Genomic DNA, 26,354 nt, shown 5'->3' on the forward strand with positions numbered 1-26,354 from the left:
GCGGGGCGGGCGGCGATTGGCGGGCGCGGCGGAAGGGGCGGGGCGCGGCGGCGGAAGTGGCGGGGCGGCGCGGGCATGGCGGCGCGGCGCGGGGCGCTGATCGCGCTGGAGGGTGTGGACCGGGCCGGCAAGAGCACGCAGGGCCGGCGGCTCGTGCAGGCCCTCAGGGACGCCGGGCACCGCGCCGACCTCCTCCGCTTCCCGGGTACGCCGCAACGGGGTCAGCCCGCCGAGGGACGGACGGAGGGAGGGAGGGGGCGGGAAGCACTCGCAGCTCTGGGCGGGCCCCGCGTTTGAAAGGAGGGACCGCCCCAGCCCTGACCGACAGACCTCTCCCACCCTGGACGGACCGATCGCCTCCCACCGGACAGATGGACCCCCCCCCCCGCGCCCGGACAGAGCGGGCGCATAGACTCCTCCCTCCTGGACGGACAGACGGACAGACAGACGCTCATCCTGCATGGAGCGAGCTCCTTCCCCCGGCCTGTCACAGGCAGGGAGATCCAGCCCCGTATGGACTGACCTGCTATATATATAAATAAATATCCCCCCTCACCCTGGACAGAGCTCCTGCCACCGCTGACGGACAGACAGACAGACTCCCAGCCTGGATGGACTGACCTGGTCCCTTCAGTGACAGACAGAGCCCAGAGGGATGGACACCCATCTGGGAAGAGCAGTCTGGGGCAGCCTGTGCCTCTCCTGTCTTTCCTGCAGACAGAAGCACAGAGATTGGGCAGCTGATCAGCTCCTACCTGGGCAGGGAGAAGAACCTGGAGGACCACACCATTCACCTGCTCTTCTCTGCCAACCGCTGGGAGCACGTGTAAAGATGATGTTTGTTCAGTTGTGAGAGAAAAATGGGTGGTGTTGGATCCCACGGGGTTTGAGTTCGCAATGGGTACACAAAGTACAAGAATGTGATCCTGTTTAGACAGGAGAACAGGCTGGAAATGGTGTCATAAGGACTCTTACAGCTTTGGATTTAATCACAGAATCCCAGAATGGTTTGGGTTGGGAGGGACCATAAAGCCCAGCCAGTGCCACCCCTTGCCAAGGACAGGGACACCTCCCACTGTCCCAGGCTGCTCCAAGCCCTGTCCAGCCTGGCCTGGGACACTTCCAGGGATCCAGGGGCAGCCACAGCTTCTCTGGGCACCCTGTGCCAGGCCTAACCACCTTCACAGGGAAGAATTTTAGTATCCCATCTAACCCTGCCCTTGTAATCTTCTATCAGATCCTACAGTTTAGGGTTTTTTTTTTTGGAATCATTAATGCCATGTGCTCCTGTGCTGTACTGGATTAAAAAATTGGGCAGCTGAGACTGAACCAGTTCGGACTGTGAATTTTCTCTCTTTCCTGAAGATACCTTGCTTCACCAGGCAGTCCCTGGGAGTGACAGGGCTTAAGGAATTGTGCCCAAATTTCCTCTGTAGCCATCACTGCCTGTCCTTGCTTTAGTCACAGAGTCTGTGTGTGGATGTGGGGAAATCAGTGTTGGCTGTTGTTTTTACCTGAAAATACAGATTCCAAAATGTTCTCATGTTACAGAAAAGCTTTGCTGGTTCTGCTGTAGTGGCAGTGCCAATTAAGCTGGGAGAGCAGAAGGCACAGAAGTGAGCTCTAAGATGTAGTGTCATGAATAAAGGTGGCAGAGCATATCACAAAATCTGCTGTACCACCTAAAAAGGGAAGAGGACTAAGCTGTCCATGTTAATATAGCTCATCTGTGATCTTGCCTGGAAGCTCTGGAGCTGCCTAGAGCAGTGCCCAGTGCTGGCACCCTGAGTTTGGGTGTCATGAAAGGGTATTTGGTCAGTGCCTGCTGGAGAATTCAAACAGCTCTTCACCTGCCATCTGCATCACAGCTGACCTCCCTTAATGATGACATACTTGGAGTTTTAGATGAGCTCCTTTCATTTCTGTCACCAGAAAGGAGTGCAGCTTTGTTGTTTTATCTCCCCCATGGTTTCAGACCGATGATGAAGGAGAAGCTGCACCAGGGGATCACGGTGGTGGTTGACAGATACGCCTTCTCTGGAGTGGCCTTCACAAGTGCCAAAGGGGTGAGTGAGACCTGCAGCAGCCCCTGCCCCTCTCTCTGTTTGGGGATGCAGCTCCAGGCTGTTGGTGTGAATGGCCCAGGGGCCATTCTTCTGGGACATGAGGGATGGAAGTTTCAGCTCAGATATTAACATGGGTCTACCCTTCCCAGAACAAGCAGAGAAACTTACTTGGTGACTTTTTGTAAATCTGGGCAGACTGCTGGACTGGAAGCTGACCTGTGTGACTCTGGAGAATGATTCTGGGAGTTTATTAAAGACTCCCTGTACTTGCTCAGGCTGCTGGCCCATCAATTTGTGGAACAGAACCACATATATTAGAAGAGACCTGTGGAATTCAGCTTCCGACATAAGCAGACTTGCTTATATCCAGCCAAGGTTAGAGTATCTTCAGGGATGTATATTCATTCCTTTCTGGGTTCTTCTCTGCTCACCTTCAGAGTAAAAGTGATTCTCTTAATTTAGCCTGAATTTCTGACATTCCCACTTGTGCCTTTTGGCCTGTCCCTGCTTTCAGAGCAAGTCAGTTCTGTCAGCCTCCCCAGGAGCCATTCTGCACAGACACTCCTGTCCCGCTCCATCAGAAGTGTCCTGTTCCTGCTGAGCAGCCATCAGTCCTTTAAGAGTGGCCACAGAAGCTCCAGCCATGCTGCAGCACCAGCTGTGACCTGCATTCATTCCTGCCCAAGCCTTTCCCTGCTTCCTGGGAGGACTGAGGAGATCCTGGGCCCCCAAGCCCTGCACCCTCACCTGCATCTTCTCCCACCCTCCTGCTTTCCTGGACATTGTGTAGCTTGAGACAGATGCATTAAGACATTTAGGTGCTAATCAGGTGTCTGCAAAAGCCCCAAATTAAGAGCCAGGATGTGTAACACGAGCAGAGTCACCCCAAAATAATGATCCCAAATCCACATGGGCACAGCAAGGAATGTTCTGCTACTTTCTGGTGGGGGAAGAAGGGTCTCTTAAAGTGTCCACATTTCTTTGAATGTAGCTGGTGACCTGCAGGGCTCAGCCCATGTGGATGCCACCCTTGGGAAGCAGGGATGGCATCCTCTTCTGCTGGAAGGGACCTCCTCTGCTTCCTAAAAGAATGGAGTTTGGCATGTTTTTCACTCAAGAAGCATTCCCAGAAGAAGGGGAGATGTTGATGCCCATACCTAACACAAAAGTCTGCTGGCTGCCAGAGCTCACACCCAAGATGTTGTGGCACTTCCAGCTTCTCTTACCCCCTCATGGGATTGAAAAACGCACTGCACATACATCCCAAAAATACCCAGATTACCAAGAAACAGAACATCTGGGGAGAAACTGGAGGGCAGATGTGCCAGCTCCTCTTAGAGGGATTTAAGATGTGGATGAGCAGTAAGTGGACTTTAGTCTCAACCAACATCATGGATTCACATGGCCTGGTGAAAGTCTTCAGACCTGTCAGCAAAATCCAAAAGCTGGAACACTGCATCTGTTGTGTCTGGGCTGAAATTCCTGGGTAGGTGAGTATTGGAAAGGAGCCTACGTGGGCTCAGGGAGGTGTCCATTGCAGCTGTGTGGTGTTTGTGTTTGGGAACAGCTTTCTTTTGGACTGAGCAAGCATTGGAGTGGTAATGGCAGTGTGGAGGCTCAGAATGTGCCTCGGTAGAGCTCAGATGGGATCTGCAGAAGAGGCATGAAAAGCTTTCTCTCTCTCCAACTTAAATAAGCACAGGTGGTGCTGAACACCTGACAAAACCTGCTCACCCCCAAAGGAGCAGGACTGAATTCCCACTTGGTAAGCTGGGCTATCACCTGTTCAGTTTGTAGCCTGTGCTGAGTGTTTTGGGTTGCAATTCCTGCCATCCTTGGCTGTTCCTATCCCACCTCACTCTCCAGCCAACCTGCTGCCTTCCTGTCTTTGTGTGTCACCTCAAACTCTCCTGTGTTTGCTTGGGGCAGAACTTCGGCCTGGAGTGGTGCAAACAGCCTGATGTTGGACTCCCAAAGCCAGACCTGATCCTGTTCCTCCAGTTAAACCCAGAAGCAGCAGCAGAACGAGGCGACTTTGGACATGAACGTTATGAGACCAGCTCCTTCCAAGAGAAAGTTCTTCAGTCCTTCTACTGCCTAATGGAGGACAAGAGCCTGAACTGGAAGGTGAGGAATTAACTCCAATGGACTTGTCAGACACTGGGGTGGGGGGCTCTAGTGAGAGCTCCCAAATTTTGCCTGTCACATCTCTGTGCTGCCCCTTTCCACTTCTGCTCAGTGGGACACGTTGGGACCAGCCAAGGGCACTGTGAGAAGTGGCAGAGAGGACATTTCCCTGTTCCAGGAGACCCTGGTCAGCTCTTTGTGCACCTGGGATGAATCCCTAGCTTACCTGCCTCTGTCACACACCCCAGAGTCTGCCAGCAAACAACATGTAGCAGCAGTTTCTTCTGTGTACCTTCACCCACTCTCACATCTACTTCTTAAATGTCTATTCCTACATATTTTGATTTCTCCCAGATCCACTCCAGAAACTGCAGAGAGGTGTAATTAACTCATTTCACTACTCAGGAAGAATAACATACTGAGTAATGGGGGGTAAGCAGATGTTAACAACAAGGTTTTTCTCATTTCTGTATTCTGTTATCTGTCCTATATTTTTGTTGTCTTGGAAACAGACAGTGGATGCTTCAAAGAGCATTGAAGACTTGCACAGAGAAATCAAGTCCATTGCAAAGGAAACTATGGAGGAGGTTCAGAATAAACCTTTGGGAGAACTCTGGAAATGAAACTTCTGGTCACTTCTTGGATCTTCTGCACTTGGGTGACTGTGACATCCCAGCAGCTACAGCTTAGATCCTGTGTATTCTTTTGGGTCCAACATGCTGCTGATGTCCTTTTTTTAGCTACTCCTCCCTTCCAGCCTGCAGAGTCCCTTCTGCATTTTTTAAACGAGTATGCCATGAGTGTTTATCAGATTCCTTGTCAAAACCTCCTTCCCCCAAGCTCCTGTTCCAGCTCCTGGAGTGCAGATGTGAGTGTGGAGCCCAGGGCCATCCCTGGAAACAGACAGTTCCCATTTTTAGGGAACTGCCACGTTTCTGATCATTCTTCCTCTCTAGAAAATGCATCTGCCCCCACATGCTCAAACCAGTTTGTAGAGGATTTGCTAATAAACTGCTCTTTGAAGCATTTGGCACAGGGCAATTTTTTTTTTCAGTATGATAATTTGTCTTTTAGAAGGATATATTGGAGGTGGAAGTGCTGCAGTTCAGGCACTAAATCCTAGGAAAACTGTTTGCTGGAGCTGTGGAAGAAAAGGGAGAGGTGAATTCAAGCCTTCTCCTCAGCTGTGAGCAGGTAAGAACCTGAAATAGATGGATGAGCTCATAGCAAGGCCAGTTTGGAGGACAAGTAGCACATAAATTATTTTAGACTGGCCAAGATGAGAGGAATAGTCACTTGTGGCTTCTGCACACACCCCAGTGCAGTTTGAAACCAGACCAGCTATGAATCACCTAATTACCAGAACAATCTGGAATGTTAATCATTTGCAAGGGACACTGAGAGAGGGGCATAGCCAGGGGAGTTCAGGTTTCTTTGCTGCATGTTTGACTCACCTTCCAGTAGGGTAGACTGCTCTGATCTCCACTAAATCCTCTCTAACTTGCAAAGAGGCAGGTTGAGCTGATTCAGAAGCAGGGAGAGGAAGCTAAATATTTAAAACAACATTGCTAATACAAGCATCAGCTACAATGGCAAAAGCTTCCCTCCACAGCTGCCCAGCACTTGGCAGCCAGATGCTCCTGGTGAAGGAGGTGAACCTCTGCAATGCTGCATCAGGCCCTGACAGTAGCACTGGGACAAGGCAACACACTGAAAAGCCAGAAATGCCTGTTAGAGATCTAAGACAGCTGAGCTTATTAGCTTTGTTATTGGGGTTGTGTTAACACTCAGGTAAAATCTTGTCTGGCAGAGCTGTCCTTAAACGTAAAACCATGAACGTGAAATAAATAATAGAATCACAGACTGATTTGGGTTGGAAAGGAATCTTAAAGATCATTTTCCATGGTCAGGGATACCTTCCACTAGACCAGGGTGCTGCATGCCCTGTCCAAGCTGGCCTTGGACACTTCAGGGATGGGGCAGCCACGGCTGCTCTGGGCAACCTGTGCCACGGTCATCTGCTCTTAAGAATTTCTTCCCAGTATCCCATATAACCCTGTCCTCTGGCAGTGGGAAGCCATTCATCCTCATCCAGTCCCTCCAGGCCCTTGTCCAAAGTCCTTCTCCAGCTCCCCTGGAGCCCCTCTACACACTGGATAATACACTGCATAATACCCACCACTGCCTTCAGCATGTGCAAGGACATCAGGACAGGCAAAGATTTTAGATCTGTTTATTCAGATAGAAATTGAAAGCAGATGAATGGAGCACAGCCCCACTTCCTCTGCTGCCTCTTCCCCTGACTACAACAGAGAAGAGGAGAAGCAGGCAAAAAGCAGCAAATAATAATTTAGTGACAGAAGCATTGTGGTTCCCAGTTCAAGCCTCTGCTTTCGGGTATCACAGGGATAGTTAAGAGCATCAGTAGGTCAGTCACAGGGGAAACAGGTCATTGCTAGCCTGGTGGCACCACCCTTGGGGACACCACCATCATCTGACAGGTTCCAAACCTGAATGCACAAACCAAGGCCTTGTAAACAGGGCTGAAGTGTGCAGCACACACCAAGGAAACCATGGCAGCACTTCCCTAGCAGTGTGCGTGGAGACAGCTCTCCTCCACGGTTTACCTTTCTCTTTGAAGAAAGGCCCCAGGCAGAGCTACCAGCTTAAAGTAGCTAAAATTTGCAGTATAGTTGGACCTTCTCAAGGCACTCTGCCCTTCTTGAGATGGTCACCTGACAGGGGTTTCTCCAGGTTAGCTCCTACAGCACCTCTGGGCTCACTCCACAGGGAGGAGAGCTAGCAGAGGCAAGGTACCAACACAGCTCAGAAACCTACTTGACCTTCAGGCACCTCTTCTGCTTTGGAAAGGGAATGTCTGACAGGAGGAGCTGGAGGAAGCACTGACTAACCCATCCAGGACACCTCAAGAGGTTTTACAGCTTGGGTTTTTGGCAGCACATCAATCCCTAGTCACTATGCCAGCACACTGGTGGACAGGCACAAGCCTGGAACATGCCTGGCAGATCTCTGCTGCCTCGTTTCAGCTCTCTCAGCTCTGGACTCTTTTTTTTTTCCAGGGCTGTGGAATTCAGTTTTCTGTTCAAAGCAGCTTTCCTGAAGGTACTTGCAGTAGAGACTATTCCATGGTAGAAGCACATGGATCAACTCACTGAGCAACACACACATTTTCTACTCTTCCATTCCTTCTGTTATTTAAACTGGCATTGAGATGCTCCCCAGAAGCACACCACTGCTCCACACTTCACTTATTGAATTCCCAGTCACTAAGAAATTCCCTCAACTCCCTTTCTATAGGTTGTGGAGAGAAGAGGTAGTGCTGAGTGTCCTGCAGAGCATGAACAGGAGTTGTACCGTAGGGACCTGCACTCCGGAGGCTTCACAGCTGTCTGTGGGGACGTGGCTGCTGTTCCCTGGCTTTGTGAGCTGCAGTCCAGGTTGGCCAGTGAGAAGGGAAGCTGCTAAAGGCATTAACTGGACTTTCTCCTGCTAAATGACGGGTGGGCTCTACTTAAGCTTCAGAGGGGAGTCCCCATGGAAAGATTCAGCGCTCTAACGATTTCCGTGCCTCCCCCGGAAGGCCCAGCTGACCTGCTGATGTAACAGATAGGCTTTGAGCTCCTAAGCACCACTGCATCCACTTCCAGCAGCTGTTTGCTGCTGAGCAATTCCAACTGCAGCCAGTAAGGCTGTAACACCCTCTGGGTTCTTCATCCCACTGCAGACACTGCGCGCTCCGCTCCGGGGCTGCACGGAATGCCAGGATGGACGGGAGGCAGGGATGGCAGCAAGCGCCTATGAAAACCGGTAGCCCCAGGCTCTCGAAGGAGCTTCCCTCCCCCCTTCTCCCCACACATACACAAATTTGCAGAGTCAGTTTCCTATTTGTTTTCAAAGGGATAGGATTTCAAAGTCTTCATCTTCCGAGTCAAAGAACCTTTCCAATCTGTCGGCATCGGAGGAGTCTGGAAGAGAAGAAGAAAGCGCTGCCTCAGTGGGATGCTGTGACTGAGACCAGCAGCTGGAGGGTGTCACAATTTGAACGCCAAGTGCCTACAAGTTCTAAAACTCAGTGACAAACCCAAATGAGGGCTCTGAAGAGGATAAGAACATGTCAGTGGTGTGGAAAATGCCTTGGAGAGAATTACATGGAGCACAGAAGCACATCATCTTTTACAGATCCAAACACATTTCTGTTTTGTACAACCTTCCTGTGCCCCAGTTCTGCATTAGCAGGACACTGTTCTGCCTCAAGAGGCTCAAAACAGGAGAACTTGCCCAGGTCTGGACCAATACCAGTGAAGATTTCTCTCCCAGTTAAGAGATACTTTTATCCCTATGTGTTAGAGAATAGTTTCTGCTATAATTGGTTTTGGTACAAATGTTAGGAAATGTAATTACAACATGCACTCTCCTAAAAGCAATTAGTACAGTTCACTTTGTGAGGAAAACTAATGTTAGTTGATCCCACCTCTCCATCCTTCCAACTATGTGGTGAAGAGGGAGCTCACGCTTAAAGGGGAAGGAAGCAACTTTAGCACAGGGGGAAGGAGGAACCTTTACTAGTTCAGGCTGGACAGTTACAGAATCCCAGAATGGTTTGGGCTGGAGAGAACCTTAAAGATCATCCAGTCCTGCCCCCTGCCATGGGCAGGGACAACTTCCACTATCCCAGATTGCTCCAAGCCCTGTTCAACCTGGCCTTGGGACACTTCTAGGGATGGGGCTGACACAGCTTCTCTGAGCAACCTGTGCCAGGGCCTCACCTCCCTCACAGGGAAGAATTCCTTCCCAATATCCCATCTAAGCCTGCCCTCTGGCAGTGGGAAGTCATTCCCACTTGTCCTGTCACTGTGCCCTCTCCAGCTTTCTTAAAACCCCTTTAGGCCCTGAAAGGGGCTCAAAGTTCAATTACTCCTTCTAGTGAGAAACAGGACTAACAGAAATGAATGGCCTTGGTAGCTGGGAGAGGCTCTACAAGCCAGGGAAGAGGGAGAAGGACAAGTAGTCCATTACAAAAACATTTTTAAGAGTAGGAAAGACTACATTAGGGACAATTTAAGACAGGCAAGGATCAATTGACAGTTCAAGGGAATTGAGCATGCTTAACAGCAAAGGACAGTGTGATAATGAAAGTTTTTAAGGAAGGGCAGCAGGGAGAGAGAGAGACCAGAAGTGCAGGGTACAGATTGCCAGGAGGCCTCCCCATGTCTGGTGACAGGATAGGCTTGCCCATACACACTCATTATTCTTGGCACAAGCAGCCAATGGCTCTATCTCCTGCAATGTTTGCTCATGTCTTTAATGTGATAAGCCTGACAGGCAAGGTTAGGGCCCAGCACTTGTCCTTTTTTCCACTGGTAATGGTACATGCCAAGAAGGAGTGCCTTATGCTGGAACTAAGTGTGAGCAGCCCTGTCTTGGAACATTTTCATTACCTACAAACTCGGTTCTCACCCTTTTCCCTAAACGCTTTTGATTCCTCCAAGGATCCCTTCAGAAACCACAGAGTCTCACTGCCATGACAGCCTGTGAGCTTGTTTGTTCTGCTCAGTCACCATCACCACTCACAGATTATTCTAAAAATCATCCTGAGACACTGTGGGATCTGCAAACCAGTATCTGAAAGCTGAAGAACTACATCAATTGACCCAAGAACTCCAGCCATCATGTAATTCCTCATGATTTCCAGAAAGCCAAAGGGACGGGCTCACCCTCAGCTCTCCCTCCCTGTGTGGCCTCACCTGGTGTGAGATTCAGGACGTCGGGGTTGGAGAAGTGTGAGGGCTGGCGTTCCACCAGCTCGAACATGGGCAGTGCTCCTCTGACCAGGGACAGCTGTGGAGACAGAGCAGAGCCATGAGAACCAACAGCTCTGCACTGCTGGTGCACTGCAGGGGTAACAATGATCTGCTGGGACTTCACTGTAGCTGGGAAAATGTTTTTCAAAGCTTCTGAATCACATCATCAACAGGATTTCTGAGCTATGCTCCTTTAGGTAGTTTAATGAACTATTTTAATACACTTAAAATGGGGTCAGGCTGCTGCTACATGGTCTCTGTGCAGTGGTTTGGAAACAAAACAATACCTAATATTCCTTTCCAAGGGACAGAGAATCAGAAAGAGGGAGAGAGAGGGAAATTGGACAATAACACCAAGATCTTCAAGTCTAACCATTCCCACAGCACTGCCAATATCACCACTAAACCATGTCCCCAGGTGCACATCCACATGCCTTTTGAACACTTCACAGGATGGGGACTCCACCACTTCCCTGGGCAGCCTATTCCAATGTCTGACCAGATCTATAAACACAAACCTTTTTGATTTGCTGGCACCAGTCATTAAAGTCTGCCTCTGTGTTGCAGAAAAAGCCCTGAAAAAAATAAAAAAAGAAAAAGACTTTATCTTTCTATATTTTAGATTGATCATTTCAGACTTAAGGCCCTGTGTTAACACTGAGTACCATGATCAGGACTGGGAGCAGTTACTACTCCTGACTACCTTGCTTTCAAAATGTGCCTCAAACTGCCCTGTTAAACTGAACACTCCACAAAGGCTTGACATCACCAGGCTATCCAAGTGCTGGAATCATCAATATTTTCTTTACTGCAGAAGGAAAACAAGGAGGAACAAAGGAAACAAAGAGCAGGCATCTCAGGTTCAACAGAAAACAAGCCAGGGTGCATCATCATATGGATTCAGGAATGGATTCAGATCTGCCCATCAATCTAAATCAAAGCCCAGACTAAACCCCAGAGAAAGACACTGCTCCATGAGGAATGGCCTTTAACTACAATGCAAGAGGGACTTCCCTGATACAAGCCACTCTCTGTGAGGAGCTGTTTACCAGTGTCACCAAAACCCAGGGCACAGCAGCACAGAGCAGCCAGCCCAACCCCACTGCCTCTCCCTGTGGAGCAGGGGGAGCCCAGCAGTGCCCCTGGGGAGCAGGAGGAACAGGACACACCACGGCAATGGAGGGGTCGAGCTCGGCGATGCTCATCCTGCACGGAGGGTGCTGGCAGTGGAAGCTCTCGTCGGGGAGGCAGCCGCTGTCACCGGGCTCCACCGCCGGCTGCGTGGTGTGGGGGTCCAGGTAAATCAGCTCCTCACCTGGGCACACAGCAAGGACACATCAGCAGCAAGAACCATGCCACAAGATGAGGAGCGCTGAGATAGGAGGAGGAAGAGCAATGGCAAAGCCAGCTCTCATAACCACACAGAGGAATCAACATTCCAGGGACTTCTTGCTTTCAGCCACTTCCCCAAATGCTTCTCAGCCAGGCACAGCTGCCAGCACAACCACAGTGGCCACTCCACTGTGACACCCTGGGATTGAGGCACAGGCACTATTTGGGTTTTGGTCCTGCTCATCCTTTCCTGGCTGAGCTCAAATAGACCCCAGAAATCTAAAGCACAAATAACCTGAGGTCTCTGGCAGAGAGGAAACCAGAGGGAAGGAGGAGAGTAATAGCAGTTTGTAGGATTTGAGGAATACTTAAAGAACAGTTAAATCCAGCCAAGGTGTAGAGGGAGGTCAGCTCTGAATGCAGGAAGCAAGCTCTATGCACTCCACAGGCCAGATTTTGTGTTATGCAGTGGAAGTTTATGGCCACTGTTCAAATCTACATTACTCAGGTGAGAGGTTCAGCCCACAGCAGCCTTCCACGCTTCCAGCAGGGAAGGAGAGCCCTGCAGCATGCACCACAGGCTAAGCAGGAGAGCTGTGCCACCCCACAAGGATTTATTTAGCCAGGGGGGAGATCCTTTGGACAGTCTTTGCAGTCCTCTGGGCACTCACCTACATAGCCAATGAAGTAGTGAGCACTGTTTGGCTTCCCTCCGATCACTCCCAGGGACTGGGGCATCATGAAGCAGTGCTGGAAAAGCAACACAGAAAACACACAGCTGGCAGACAGTGAAACAGCAGGTGGCAACACAGGCAAACATCCAAAAATGCAGTGGGAAAGATGGACAGGGACATGGAAAATCAGCAACTCTAGCAGCAAAACCAGCCATTTCTGGAGAAAATCTCCATCAGGCTGCAACACAGGGCTTTCTAGGAACATGAAAGCAGCTCAAAAACACTTATAACTGCAGATAGGAGTAGACAGGTGGACCAAATGAAAGAAGCTGCACTACTCCAGGACTTGGTATGGGCAAGTCCTGGCTCTGCTGCAATCAGTGGCAAGATCCCTGGAGCTGTCATCAGGTTGCAACAGTGCTCTCAGGAGGGAACAATCGTTCAGGAAACAGTTTAAGTTCCTTATCCACCTGGAGCAGCCAAGCATCATCTACTGAGTTAAGGGACGTAACCTCCCACAAATCTGAATTTGGAGGTCTCTTACCCAAGCTCAGAGCTTGCTAGCATTGTGCTCCCTGTCTTGTGTACACCCTAAATTCTGCAGCTTCTCAATACTCCAACCTGCAACCACCTGACAGCTCTTAGCCTCAGTCTGCAGCACAAACTTCAGCATCTGAGCCATGGGGAGTGTGCAACACTGTATTAATTAACACTCAGGCTGCCACCAAGGAGGGTAGAGCTGTGCTGAACAAAGGCTTCAACAGGTTGATACCATCTGCACACAAAGAGCGGCTGAGATCTAAGCTGTGAAGTAAGATCCCCAAAAGAAAAAAAAAAAACAAAACCAAACAACCCAACCAGAAAAGGCCCATCCCCTCAAGCCCCCCATTTTCCTGACTACAGCTTTCAAGAACCTATATCCTGACCTCTGATAAAGACTGTCTCTGAACACATTTTTCTTTTGCAATGACTTCTGAGTAATTACTTATTTCACAGCAGGATCCTTAAGCATCACCCCAGCAGGAATTCAGCTCCAGATTCCCTACCTTTAATGTTTCAATATAGGCTTCATTGATCTCTGTGAGCCCGAGGCGGAGGGGTATCAGCAGCACCAGCGGTTTCCACAGGGCGAGCCTCTCTCTGAGCCCCACGTCCTCTGGGCACCCATTGTAGAGCACATCTGACTCCAGGGCAGGGCATGCTGCAGCTCCAGCACATGGCACATGGGACTGGCACAGCCTCCCTATGGAAAGGGAACAGGAGCACAAAGCATCAGGACTCTGTCCCCACACCTTCAGTCATTCCTCTGATCGACAACTGCTCTTTACCAGAAGCCTACAGCATTTAAACCCAAGAAGAGCTTGAAGAGTGCTGTGTGGGGCTGTGTGATGTGTGTGCAGGGCCTCAGCTGAGCTCACACCAAGCCACAGCAGCTTGTACCACAGCAAAAATGCAAATTCTTCCAGAAAGGTGAGCAACCACCTGTGCCAACAAAGCTGGAGGGGTTGATTAGCAGGTCAGACAACTGTCCTGAATTCATAAAGTTTGTAAGCAGAAAGAGGAAAATTCTGGAGTGTCCAACTCCAGAGGAGTTAATGAATGAACTGAGGACAGCACTATAAGTTAACATAGGAAATATTTCCCTGTAATTAAGTGCTGCAGCAAGACACAAACATGGTACCTGTCTAGAGTAGTTAAAACTTTCTTAAAGGTCACAAAAAGCTTCTTAAATTTTCTTGGAGATCATTCAGAAGCTACTTTACAGACCTAAAGCAGTATGGTCATCAAACTCTGCAATTTCAGCATGAGCTCTGCCTCTAAGATATGGGGCAGCAGAACTCCTCAGGCATACACATGACATAAGCACTCTGCATCCTCATCCTAAAGGCTTGACAAATACACAGCCAGGCTGTAATGCACCCAGGTTATGTAAATCCTGGTCCAGAAACAACTCCAAGCCTACCTGTTTCACTGGCCAATTTAATTACTTGCTGGGTGTGTGGAAAAAAAAACAAACAAAAAACCCCAACCCAAACCCCAAACAAACCCACAGCATGATTAAAGAATCATGAAGCCAAGGCAGTTGGACAGAATGCCAGAGGCTCATTTAATTTATTCCCAGTTTAAACTGAATGCCAGGACACTCTAGCAGGTAGGACAGGATGTAAACAAACACCTTAATCACCAGCCATTTGCCATTTCAGCTGGGTATTTCTTCCCTACTGACAGCTTCAAACCTAGCTGAATGAGGACAATATTACACCCAAATTTAGAAGAAATAGGACTTTGATCTAAAGTCTCAGGAGGAGAGACAACCTGCACTACAGTTCCTCAAGAAGGGAGAAGGTGTATGTGTGCATCTGATGCACAGACATAATTACCAGAGGTTCTGAGGAAACTCAAAGTCATTATTTGTAGCCATTTCTCCTGCTAAAGCAGGCTTTTTGTTGCAGTAGCCTGCCTGTCCAGATGATCTGAAATCAGCTGCCAAGCCAGGGCTGTTGCTGAACGGGGTGTCACTGCAGGTTTCCTCATCAGGAAAAGCACGGGGCAATCCTGCCCTGTGTATGAACATATTTACCTGCAGTTTAAGCAGCAGAGAGCTTGGCACAGGCTAAATTCACCTTAGTATCTGGCAGGCTTTGCAGTTCTGCGGTGCCACAGCAGAGCAGAACCTGCCTAAAGCTTCCCAGCTGGATCCCAACCACTTACTGCAAACATATTCCAACAGATCTGACACGACACCTCTCCTGCTGCAGCTGCTGCTGGCAGGTACTGGCTTTAACTGTCTTGGATTTTCACCACCTTTGTGATTCTCCTCCATCTCAGGTCTAGCTCAGGTGCCCTTTCTCATGGAACACTGACACAGAAGGGATAAAGATGTATGTTTCTTCACTGCTGTAACAAAAGGCATTTCCTGTGAACATTTGTCTGAACCCTATCAGTGACAGAATTAACAGATGTATGAAACAACATTACTTTTATCCACAATGTTTGGGGCACAAGGTATCAAACACAAACTTACAGACATGTAACACATCAGACCCAGTCACACAGTGACTTTCAGTCCCTCAACAGGTACATTATAATCCACATTTGAGCAAAACAAGCTCAAACACACATCCCAGCCCATGACAAGTTGTATGGACATGTCACTTGAAGCATGTCCACACAGTGCTGAAGAGCCAGTGCCACACAGACAGAGCCTGCAGCACACCTGAGCCTTGTAGCCAGCATGCTTCAGCTCTAGAAGTGATATTTGCAGGCTGAAGATGAAAGATAATCCAATTTCTGTTTTAAAACTGGCCTTTGTTTAAGCCATGGGCATTAGCACATGCCTTCAGCTAAGGTTAGGCACACACTTCTCTGTCAAGCCCAACTGAGCCTACCTGGCAAGAGATGTGACTTTACAAAGTGACTGTCCTGCACTCCAGGCAAAAACTGCCTGGCTATTGATCTTGGCCCTGTGGTAGCCAAGCCAGCCTAAATGGTGCCTGCCACCACCTCACCTGTAACCCTACAGCAGCTGTTTGAGAGCACTGCCCTGGCAGAAACACTGCAAGGTTTGTGCTGGGTGGGCTCATTGCCCCAGGAATTAGCCTTAAGCAAGCCATGAGAAGGCTGCTGAGGCCAGGACCATGCAGGGCTGCAGCAACCATTAGTGCAGGTGCTCAGCTGCATTGCTCAACCAGAAGAGGGGATTGTCTTCATCCTAGCTGTACTACTGTTTTCTATTTGTTCAGTAACTAAGGTTTGGTATCTCAAAACTTGTTACCATCTCAATCTCTGTATTTTCTAAATCTTTTACCAGGCAATCATATTTATAAGGGTTTCCTAGCTCATCTTCCTCAACACTCAGCTTTGTAGCTTTGGTTACTGCAGTGCTGCAGCCAGAGCAGGCAGCTCAGGATGGGCAAGAAGACCTGCTCAGCCTCCAGAGCCAGCCTGGGGGCAGGATGCCCCAAAAAACAAACAAGAAAAAAAGAAGAAACCACCAGTGAATATTCCTTGAAATTATGAGAGTGGTGGATTCCCTTCTTCTCCTCTTCCCCTGCCAATTTTGGCCCTTTTCCTCTTCAGATCTGTTCTGGCTTTCTTACTCTGTCCAATAGCAGAACCCTCCCTACCAATTATGTGACAGCCATTTACTCCTTGCTCCTTGTGGCCATAAACAAGTCTGACACTGCCTACCAAGCAGCTCTCATATGTTGTCTGAAGGTCAGCAAACCTTCTTTCCAGATCCAGAGGTATCACCAGATGAAACGAAAGTCAAACAAGGCCCTTCCTTGCCCTAGAACAGCAATTCTCACTTTGTTTTAGCACATCTGGACACAGCTTTCACAGATCATGAGTGTTGGAAGGGACTTAAGCTCATCCTGTTCCACTCCCTGCTATGGTCAGGGACACCTTCCACTATCCCAAGTTGCTCCAAGCCCTGTCCAACCTGGCCTTGGACATTTCCAGGGATCCAGGGGCAGCCACAGCTTCTCTGGGCACCCTGTACCAGGGTCTCACCACTCTCACAGGGAACAATTTCTCAAAGACAGAACATGTACTTTATGTTTGTTGCGCTCTCCAGCTTTTTTCTGGGCTCTTGCTGCCCAGGATATATCACATTCTAGCTCCACGTGACACTTACGGATTTCTTCCATCACCACTGTGTTGTCCATGGCTATGTGTACTGCCAGGGAACTCCACGTATCAAAGGTTGCAAGTTTTCTAGAGGCAAATTAAAAACAAATAAGTAATGAAGGATGAATACAACTAGAAGGCAGAGATGGTGGTTTATCAGAGGAGGAAATGGATTAGGTGAGACTGATGTTATCAGTTATGCTGGGCAATGTGCTTTGACCTGGGGAAGCTGCCGTGAGGCAATCCCAGCCTATTCCAGGGAGCTGCCTGCTCATCTGCTGACGTGAGGGGAGAATGTGAGAGGAGGGAGGGTGTTATTAAAGGCAGAACCCTTCCAGCTCAGAGGTACCACACACCAACAGCCCCACTGCCTGATTCAACAGAGAAAAGGAAAGGGCAGCACTTACTTGAGCACCTGTGCCACCGTGTTTGGTCCGTACCACTGGCCTATGGATTTTCCCTCCCCGACTCCCATCTGGGCTGCACCACAACAAAAAACCAGAATAACATAGTCAATAACTTCACCCACTTCCTAATCAGCTTTGTATTTAATAGGGAAGAATTCTCACTTGGAAACTTTATTGAATCAGCAGTATTTTCTGTTTCATGGGGGTGAGAAGGACATCCTGAAGGACTGCAGAGCAAATCCTTTCTCTAAAATGCAGCAGCACAGAAGTTCAAAGGGCAGTGTTGCCTCAGAAGAATCTTTACCCAGTGTTTGATGACTACACCACCCCTGTGACCTGAGTTCTGTTCACTCCACAGGAAACACTGGAACAAGCTGCTTCTCTGATTTTTCAGGGAAGTTTGTATCAAGGCAAGAGCCTTTCTTAGCCCATCTGAGCCCATGTAGCATTCTTTGCTACATCTGAGCATTTCTTTCTTCTTACCTATCTGGTGAATGGAGTAGTAGCTGTCTTTTTTGTCAATGAAGGCATTAAGAACATTGAAGTAATTATCCATCTGCCTCTTCCCTTTTATCCACCTCCAGTCTAGGACAGACAAGGGATATATGAAATAAACATGGTACTTATTAGCAACCAGAGGCTGCAAGCTGCAATTCTCTCGCTGTGTATTGACCAACTCAATTATCACATTGTCATATTATTACTAAGCATCAGAGGCATTCCCAACAGTAAAGGGATAATTTTAAAATAACAGAAAACATTCTTACAGCTGGGATAAGATACCATCACCCATAGAATAGCAAATAAACAAGCATAAAATCAAAAAATCCAAATATCCCTGGAGATTTCCAAGTCCCGAACTTGAGAAGAGTGAAGAAAAAGTCATAGAACCCTCAGCAATTCCCAGCTGTGTCCTTGTTATTTCTGTTCCTCCAAGTGCTGCATCCCTAGGAGCACATGGCCCTGGAAGTCAGTGAGGGCTGTGCACTGCTTTACCTCTTCCCAAATGCCTGCAGACCAAGGCCTGAGCAAAGATCATCTGGCCACAGCGCAGCATGCAGCCCCAGCCCGTGTCAGAGGTGGGACCAGTTCCTCCTGGAAACAAGGACAGAAAATAAACAGGGAATGAATGGTGAGACAGTGCCAAAAGGGAGGAGAATGAATGGGCAGCAGGTTCACCAGGAGACAAGGCAGGGAAAGAGGACTAGCTTAGCTCACACACCCAAGGCTGAGAACCAAAAATGTGGTTTTCGATGAGTAACTTAGTAGCATCCCTTAAAAACAAATAAATAAATTCCTCTAACACTAACTGAAAGGGGAAAAAAATCCAAGGGAAATCCAAACAGCTCAAGAAAGAGCTGAATTTCTCAGGAGAACAACAGCCATTGAGCCTGGCTGCAGACTCTCAGCCCAATTCAGACACATTCTGACGCGAAGGTGTTTGTTAAAGATGACTCTTGTAATCCTCATCTTGAGAAGGCAACTCATCCTGCAGAACAAGCCAGACCCAAGGAATTCCTACATCAGAAGTGGCCACAAATAACATTTCAAAGTGAACAATGTAGTCAGACCAAGAAAACAAAGGCTTCAGCCAAAAAAACTCCTACCCAAGCAGTGAAAAAAAGACACAACCTATATATTGTGGGATAAACCCGGCTACCAGGTCATGCTGGACAGCTTAAGACAAAGGACACAGGGCTGAAAGCATTTCCCTGACAGATCTTCCAAATGAAACTCCTGCTCCTCCACTCCAGCTCTGGCTGTTACTACAAACAACAGAGATCAAATGTTCAGTGTGATCACAGTAGGTAATCTGTGCCTGGGCACAGCTTCTGCTAGCCTTTGTAATGTTGCTTTTTTCTTCTGGTCCTAAACGGGAGAAAAATCACCTGGAAGACTATTTAATCAGCTTCTCAATGGTCACTAGTTGTCTTCTTTAATTTCACCAGGAATTCATAACATATAGAAATTCCAAAAGTGATAATGCTTTACAAAATTAGCATCAGACAGTTCCCTAACCCTTACAATAATTAAGTGGGCTAGCACAGAGGGAAGGGATGAACAGTAACAGGGGTGACTGGGGGAAAAAATACTGAAAAATGTTTACTGTGTATGACACACAGATCATATTTATGGTGTAGATGGGAAATGACTCTGAAAATGGGGTCTGTCTTCACCCCACAGCCTCTAATGACTCACAAGGAAACCAAAATTGTGTCTGTGAGCCAGTTAAACATGTGCTAACCCTTTGTTCTCAAACATATGTTTAATTATGGTGCACAAACATGAATTTAAAAGGGATTACACTGCATCAAAGATGTCTCAGAGCTTGTGAGGCAGAGGGCTTCCAAGCAGGGAAAGAACAGCACAAGCCAGAAGGACCAGTTAGGAAGAAGTCTCCTTTCCAAAGCTAAGCCATGCTTCTTTCCCACTGACTGCTGGGTGTGACAGTGACAGAACGGGGACGTGGGTAGGCCTTGGAGTCCCATTTACCTGCTCTTGGATCTCCTCTGATACACCTTGCACCCAGCACACAAACACAAACCCCAGAAGAAGCCATGCAGAGTATCTTATGGAACCCAGACACCCTCCTTCAAGCTCACTGGGAAACATTCCCCTATCACTACAGCTCCTGTGTGTAACAGACACTTCAAACACATAACTCCCCCCTAGACAAACAAAACCCCCACACAGAGCCTGGAGCAGATGCACAAAGGCAGCAATTTCTGTATCATTCTCTAGGTTTTATAATTTTAATCCACTTCAAGCCCAAGACCATCATTCAGTAATATTTCACACTAGACTGTTGTAGGATGTGATGAAGTACAAAAATCCTCCCATGTTGCCTAAAAAAACAGCAGACTTCCCAAACTCCTTCTTGTGTTCCTTTAAAAACCATTTCTATCCCTCCTACCCAAGGGGATGAGGAATTCTCATTATCAGGTAAACAAAAAGTCTGTCTAATCAATTGGATGAAGCACATTTCACACTCTTATGAATGGAAGTGATGCCATTTTTGAGTTTGTGGGGACTGCTTCATTAGGGATAACTGGATTATAATAATTTCCAGGATGTCTTTAGACTCCTCCAGAGTACATACCAATAGCAGGGAAGTTCTTTCTGTAGGTGAACCAAAGCCGAGAGGTCACATCCAACAGGATCTCTTCCTTCTCTGGAAAGTGTTCAGCATGGAAAGGCACACACATGAGAGGGGCACCAAGACTGCTAAACCCACCTCCCATCACCCTCCCAAGGAACTCTGCTCCTCAGTCTGCAGGCCCAGAGAGGCACAGTCTGGCTGAGGAACACAGCAGTACTGCTGTGCACAAAGTACTTCTTTTCACCCTCAAAACAGCTGCCATCAACTCAGAGGCACTATGGCCACAGGCAAATTATGAAGCAGCAAACCATCCTTCTGCCCCCTGCCTCCACCATCCTGCCCTCATGACATGTCCCCACAACTCCCATATGGTAACTTTCTGCACAAAAATATTCCTGAGTCCACAGAAATGGCCAGACAGAAGCATGGCAGCTAAAACCCAAGTGCAATGCTAACAAAGTCCTCTGGAGCCTTAAAACATTGCACTGTGCACACAGAATACCTGTAAAAACACTGTATTTCCGGCCAAGGATCCAAACAGGTTCTTTGGTCTCAGGGAAGTCTTCATACTCAAACCTGAGGGTGTCGTAGGTCAGAGTAGCTAGAAAGAGAAAGGAGAAATCACAAACCTTTGATAGCTTTTCCTTTTGTTTTTAAAACCTGACAAAGCTACAGAATCAGAGCTGCTGTGGTCCAGTGAGTCCCACCCACCCCCAAAGCCCCTGGGCTGGCAGGAAATGTTCCAGTGCCCTGTACCCATCAGCTGTGGGAGGCACAGAGGTGACCCAGCCCTGGCTTGCTCCTGGCTGCTCCACAGGCAGAGAAGGAGCAAGATTTCCAGGTTAAGCCAGCTCCAGGTTCTGCCTGGGGCAGAAAACATCTAAAACTTCACCTGGCAGCTACACCATTTCCCAGAACAGGCACTATCATGCACGTCATCAGCTACAGCATTGATGTTGAGGGCCTCTTTCCATCGAGCAAAGTTATTAAAATCCTCTTGCAGGGAACACAAGTTTTGAGGGAAGAACATGCAAAACACAGATCACCTTAAGGTGGAAACTAAACCCTGCTCAGTCCCTCCTCAAGAGGCATCAAACCCAGCAGAAGACATTACAGGTGTCACCCCACAAAGTGAGGAACACAGCTGTGAAGATGTGCTCATGCAAAGGTGACAGGCAGAACTTTTGTCTCATTTACTGGCTCCCTCCACAGCATGGCATCCATCAGTGCCTAAAAATCCATCCCCTTCCAGAACCAGGACAGAACAACCCAGCAGCCCAGGTTGCCCTTGGATCAGGACAGCTTCAGCTGTTCTGCCCAGGGTACAAACAACAGGGAGGAAAAACCAGAGGAGGCAGATGAGCTGTGCTCCACTACATCTGTGTTTGGAAACACAGACATTAAAGTAGCCTGAGAATTCTGGAAAAGATTCACATGATTTTACAGGTGCCAATTCTGTAACAAACCACCTCTACAATTTAAAGCAGAGCTAAAGCAGACTGATCATTAACAGTTAAAGTAGTGACTGAAAACATCTCTCACAGCAAATGCAATAAAATCTGTGGTAATGTGATGTGAATTTAAAGCAGGACAAAGGAGTACAGGGCCACAAGTTCCTGTCAGCCCAGTTCTCTGCAAAAACCACCCCTCTCCATGGGACACACCTTGCTTTAGGCTTCTGCAGAGTAACCTGCTGCTACATGAGACACTTTGACCGCCTGAAGCAGCTCAGCCTTCCAATGCAGGCTCCCTGACCTGGAATTCCAATTCCAAATGTCCAAGAAAACATTCAAGCAGATACCATCACTAAGACCAACAAGCAGGAACGCCGGCAACAGAAATGACAACAGGCTCCTAAATCAAATTTTGCATCAGACTCTGCCTTAATTCCAGCCCACAAGACTTAAAGCAGGTTCTTTGTGTGAATTAGTCTTTAAAACTGTTCCAGGCACCTTTAGGATTGCACAGACCACACATTCCCATTGCCATCCCATTATGTGACTCCTCAGCAAGCTAAACAAAACAATTCTGCTTGCACAGAAATATCCCAACAGATTACTGCTGCAGTCTTCTCCTCTAACAAACTTCAGCAGGGAAATGAAGGATTTCTTTCCCGTCTACTACCCAAACTTGGAAACGTCCAGATTTGAAAAGGTAACTGATATGATCTTAACATAAATACTGGAGTTCTCAGAAAGGTTTTAAAGCTCCAAGGAATATTCTGTGATTTACTTTGTCAGTTCCTAAGTCTGCCATGTATCCAACTGTCTGTCAGGAGTCTCAAATAGCTTAAAGAAAATGAGTGGAACAAGGATGCTACCGAGGAACATCAGGCTATCCACAATCCCTTCTTCTCCTTCCCAGCAACATTCCCTGACCTGCTCAAATATCACAACCTCTGCACCTGCAGTTTGCAGGGCACCAGGTCTTTAGCAAAGACAGGATTTGCAATTGGACACTTCACAGCAAGGATCAGCAGCTGGCAAGAAGCTGCTGGAATCTTTCCCCTTCCACCAAAGCTCAGAGAGGAAGGGGTCAGCAGATAGAGGGGGATCTCCAGCTGGTGTTCAGGGAATGCAGCACACATGTCATGACCCAGCACACTGGGGAGGAGAGTCCCAGGCTTGCAGCCCTTCAGCTGGATGCCCAACATCTGGCTCTGCACAAGGCCCTGTGTGTCCAGCTGTGCATCTCAAAGAGGTGGTCAGACATTCATGTTGGGATTAGGGGGAGAAAATAGTTGAAAAGGCATGACTACCAAATGCAGGAGTTCAGGTTTCCCCTTCACAGGGAAGAAACTGAAGAGGTTGCTCCCAGATAGTATCAAGGACATTATAATGGGAGCAGTAAACTGCCCACAAGGCTGGAGGTCACTGAGTGTTTCCTTTACAAGCCTCCACCTCATATGTTCCAGCACTTTTCTGAAGTCCATCTATTGTGCTATTGCCCAGATGGGCTAAATACCAGCCAGTGGGACCCAAACAACCCAGGCAGGGCACAAAGAACATCACAGCCTGCACAGGAGCCTTTCTCTCCTTCTTATAGCCAGAGATGAAGACAAGAAATACATCTGGAAATTCACCAAGCAGAAATCCTGTTTGAAGCTGCTCCTCTCAGAGCTGCAGAAGCTGGGTGAGATCAGCACATTTCTCAGGCAGTGCTCCAAAAGTTCACCTTCAGAAAGCCCTCGGTCTATTTTAATTACCGACCTCTGAGCATCCAGGACAGTGGAGCAGCAGTTCCTGCAGAGAAGGATGTGCAGTCTCTGCACATCAAACACAACAGCTCCACTTCACACGGTTTTTTAGTGAAAATGCAGAGTGTCAGCCTGCACAGCTCACCCTCGAAAGGCAGCCTTGCTTTCCAGGAGCCCTGCACACACGGATTGCTGCCCCATGGGGACACCTTCCATGGGATCTGCAGAACACCTCATCCCAGAAAGCTTCAGCAGGAAAGGCAAAGCTCTGTACATGCCACAGCAGAATGCCAGAATGGTTTGGCCTGGAAGGAACCTTAAGGCTCATCTCATTCCACCCCCTGCAATGGGCAGAGACACCTTCCAGTAGCCCAGGGTGCTCCAAGCCCCATCCAACCTGGCCTGGAACAATTCCAGGGATGGGACATCCACAGCTTCTCTGGGCAACTGTCCCAGGGCCTTGCCACCTTCACAGGGAACAATTTTTTCCCAATATCCCATCTATCCCTGCTCTCTGGCAGTGAGAAGCCATTCCCCCTTGTGCTGTCACTCCATCCTTTGTCCCCAGTCCCTCTCCAGCTCTCCTGGAGCCCCTTTAGGCACTGGCAGGGGCTCTGAGGTGTCCCCAGAGCCTTCTCTTCTCTAGGTGAACACCTCCAGCTTTCCCAGCCTTTCCTCACAGGAGACGTGCTCCATCACTCAACACAAGACCAACTCTCTAAACACACAGAATTAGGGTAGAAGGTGAAATCTTCTCTCCTTTTTCATAGTCTTAATCAGCACAATGAAACACTGGGGATAAAAACATTGTCCCAGCTTGCAGCAAACACACCCAGAGGCACAGCTGGGCGCTGGGAGCAGCCCCTGAGTGCTGCTGTCCGTTTGCAAACCTGCTGGAGGCCAGGCCAGCCTGTGAGGGATGCTAACTTCATCTCCCACAGCGCAGCCAAAGTAATTTGTTTCCCCGCCAACTCTGGGAAACAAGTAACAACAAGTGAAGGCTTGGGTGACTCAAACAGAAACATGGCAGGTGATTTTCCCAGCACTTTCAGTTCTGCTGAAGAACTTCTCACACAAAACACAGAAGCTGAGCTTTGGAGGGTGGCACTGAAGGAAAGCCAGGCTTTGCCATACCTCCCTTCCCAAACTGGTCCTGAGGCTTCTCCATTCTCTGAAAAGGCCTGGCTCTCATGCCTTTCCAAATCCTTTAGACTGCAACTAAGGCCACCACAAAAGGATCAGAAATAAGGGGGATGATCTCTCCTTTAGCTGATATAGGTACCTCACCCAAGGCACAGGAGGATCACAACTGGATGTGGAACATTTCAGATACAATCAAAAAGAGAAGGCAAATTTACCACTTTAGTAAAACGCATTGCTGCAAAACACCAAACAGTTCAAACCCTTACTTCTGGCCTTTGCAGAAGAAAGATTAAATCTTTTCTTTCCTCCAAGCTCTTTCAAACAAGATAAATCCTGATTATCCGAGCACCAACGAGGAGTTAAGAGACAGACAGAGAGGAAAGTCAGGCTACTGAAGGTTGGTGTTTTCTTGAAGGCCTGGAGCAACCAGTTCCAAGTTTTGCTGTCAGTTCCCCAACCATCTCTGGAACAGGGCTGGACACGAAGGGGCTTGAGCCCAGAGATTCTCCTCCTCCTCCTCCTCTCACGGAGGAGATCCAGCCCCACCATCCAGCACAGCAAAATTTTCCTTTCCCCTCACGCCAAGGGAAAGCAAACACATCTCCCGGATCAGGGGTGCAAGTTCGCTCAGTGTGACACTGGATCCGGGGACGCTCCCAGCCGGCCCACGAAGGCAGAAAGCAGTCAGGACAGCCCCAGGAAGGCAGAAAGCAGTCAGGACAGCCCCAGGAGGGCAGAAAGCAGTCAGGACAGCCCCAGGAGGGCAGAAAGCAGTCAGGACAGCCCCAGGAGGGCCGGGAGAGAGGGATGGCAGCACGCCGTGCTCGGCCATGCGGAGGAGGAGCCCAGGCGCACAGGGAGCGTTTGTTACTGTGGAACAACTCTTATCTCTGCCGAGGGGGTGGAAGCCGCTACTACGCTAAGGCTGGAGGGAAGCGGGTCCCAACACAAGTGCCAAACGCTTATTTTTACTTAACCCCGCAAGAAACCTAAATGTCTAGCACAAGCAGCTTTGCTTGAGCTCTCTGTGAGGGTGATGAGTGGCTGAGGCGCCTTCTTACCCCCCGACGACGCCTTCTCACCGCTCCAAAGCCACCCTCTTACCCCCAGGCTGCCTTCTCGCCCCTGGAGCGCTCATGGGGAGCGTGGCACAGCGACACCAGCCCGCTCACCATCGCTCCCGGCGCGGCGGCAGAGCCCCGAGCTTTCCAGGAACGACGGCAGCAGCGGGGCTGCCGAGGGGAGGAGGGACTCCCGCCCGGCTCCGGCCTGCACCATCCCACCCCGGCGGCCGCGCAGCCACCGCCTTCCCCTCGTCCCACCACGGGGGCGGCCGGGCCCCGGAGGGCCGCGGCTCCCAGGGCCGTGCCGGGCCGGGCCGGGCCGGGCAGCCCCGAGGGGAAGCGCGGCCGCCGCGCCGCGGGCAGGGCCCGCCCGGACCCACCTGCGTCCATGGCGGCCCCGCCGAGGCTGCGGCCGCCGCCGACTGCACGCCCGGCGCGGCCCCGCGCGACTGCTGGCGCGACGCGCCGCTCCCGGCCAATGAAAGCGCCGCTCGCAGCCGGCCCCCGCGCCCATTGGCTGCCGCTGGTTTCGTCACAGCTCGGCGCCACGCACCGCTGTCTGCACACAGGGAGCCGCCATGTTGCCGTACGGAAAGGCAAAGTGGAGCGCAGGGCGGCAGCGGGCCGGCGGTGGGGCCGGGGCTGGGGCTAGAGGGCGGCGCAGAGTGTGAAGGCTCCGCTCCTTGCCCAGAGCGCCGACGGGCGCGTCCCGTGACACGTATACTTAGGAATGATGTGTTAAATGGGCGCCGCCATCGTGCTGTACGGAGACGGCCCAGCCCCGCCCCTCT

General features: G+C 49.4%; 2 protein-coding genes across 2 annotated transcripts; one reads left to right on the forward strand and one right to left on the reverse strand.

Moving 5' to 3' along the window:
- Positions 1-19: 19 nt before the first annotated feature.
- Positions 20-5,219, forward strand: DTYMK (deoxythymidylate kinase). The gene is made up of 5 exons (XM_030280269.4): positions 20-205; positions 718-826; positions 1,976-2,066; positions 3,996-4,193; positions 4,706-5,219. Exons 1-5 carry the CDS (start codon positions 76-78, stop codon positions 4,814-4,816), a joined length of 639 nt encoding a protein of 212 aa, XP_030136129.1. The 5' UTR covers positions 20-75; the 3' UTR covers positions 4,817-5,219.
- Positions 5,220-6,410: 1,191 nt separating this feature from the next.
- Positions 6,411-26,079, reverse strand: ATG4B (autophagy related 4B cysteine peptidase). The gene is made up of 13 exons (XM_002193195.6): positions 25,944-26,079; positions 20,663-20,761; positions 20,161-20,232; positions 18,057-18,155; positions 17,544-17,645; positions 17,061-17,133; positions 16,661-16,740; positions 13,068-13,264; positions 12,019-12,097; positions 11,185-11,330; positions 10,534-10,590; positions 9,959-10,052; positions 6,411-8,179 (listed from the first exon to the last, which is right to left on the reverse strand). Exons 1-13 carry the CDS (start codon positions 25,951-25,953, stop codon positions 8,106-8,108), a joined length of 1,182 nt encoding a protein of 393 aa, XP_002193231.1. The 5' UTR covers positions 25,954-26,079; the 3' UTR covers positions 6,411-8,105.
- Positions 26,080-26,354: the final 275 nt, after the last annotated feature.

Source organism: Taeniopygia guttata, chromosome 9 (assembly GCF_048771995.1).
Source record: "Taeniopygia guttata chromosome 9, bTaeGut7.mat, whole genome shotgun sequence".
In the NCBI taxonomy this organism is placed as follows: domain Eukaryota; kingdom Metazoa; phylum Chordata; class Aves; order Passeriformes; family Estrildidae; genus Taeniopygia; species Taeniopygia guttata.

What these genes read in the sequence shown, in the direction of transcription:
- DTYMK (XM_030280269.4), top strand. Translation starts at nt 76, where the DNA reads ATGGCGGCGCGGCGCGGGGCGCTGATCGCGCTGGAGGGTGTGGACCGG. An exon ending in GCCAACCGCTGGGAGCACGT is followed by an intron (nt 827 to 1,975) that starts GTAAAGATGATG and finishes CCATGGTTTCAG; the next exon opens with ACCGATGATGAAGGAGAAGC. An exon ending in ACAAGAGCCTGAACTGGAAG is followed by an intron (nt 4,194 to 4,705) that starts GTGAGGAATTAA and finishes TCTTGGAAACAG; the next exon opens with ACAGTGGATGCTTCAAAGAG.
- ATG4B (XM_002193195.6), bottom strand. An exon ending in GAAATACAGTGTTTTTACAG is followed by an intron (nt 20,233 to 20,662) that starts GTATTCTGTGTG and finishes AACACTTTCCAG; the next exon opens with AGAAGGAAGAGATCCTGTTG. An exon ending in AAAGAACTTCCCTGCTATTG is followed by an intron (nt 18,156 to 20,160) that starts GTATGTACTCTG and finishes CCTTGTTTCCAG; the next exon opens with GAGGAACTGGTCCCACCTCT.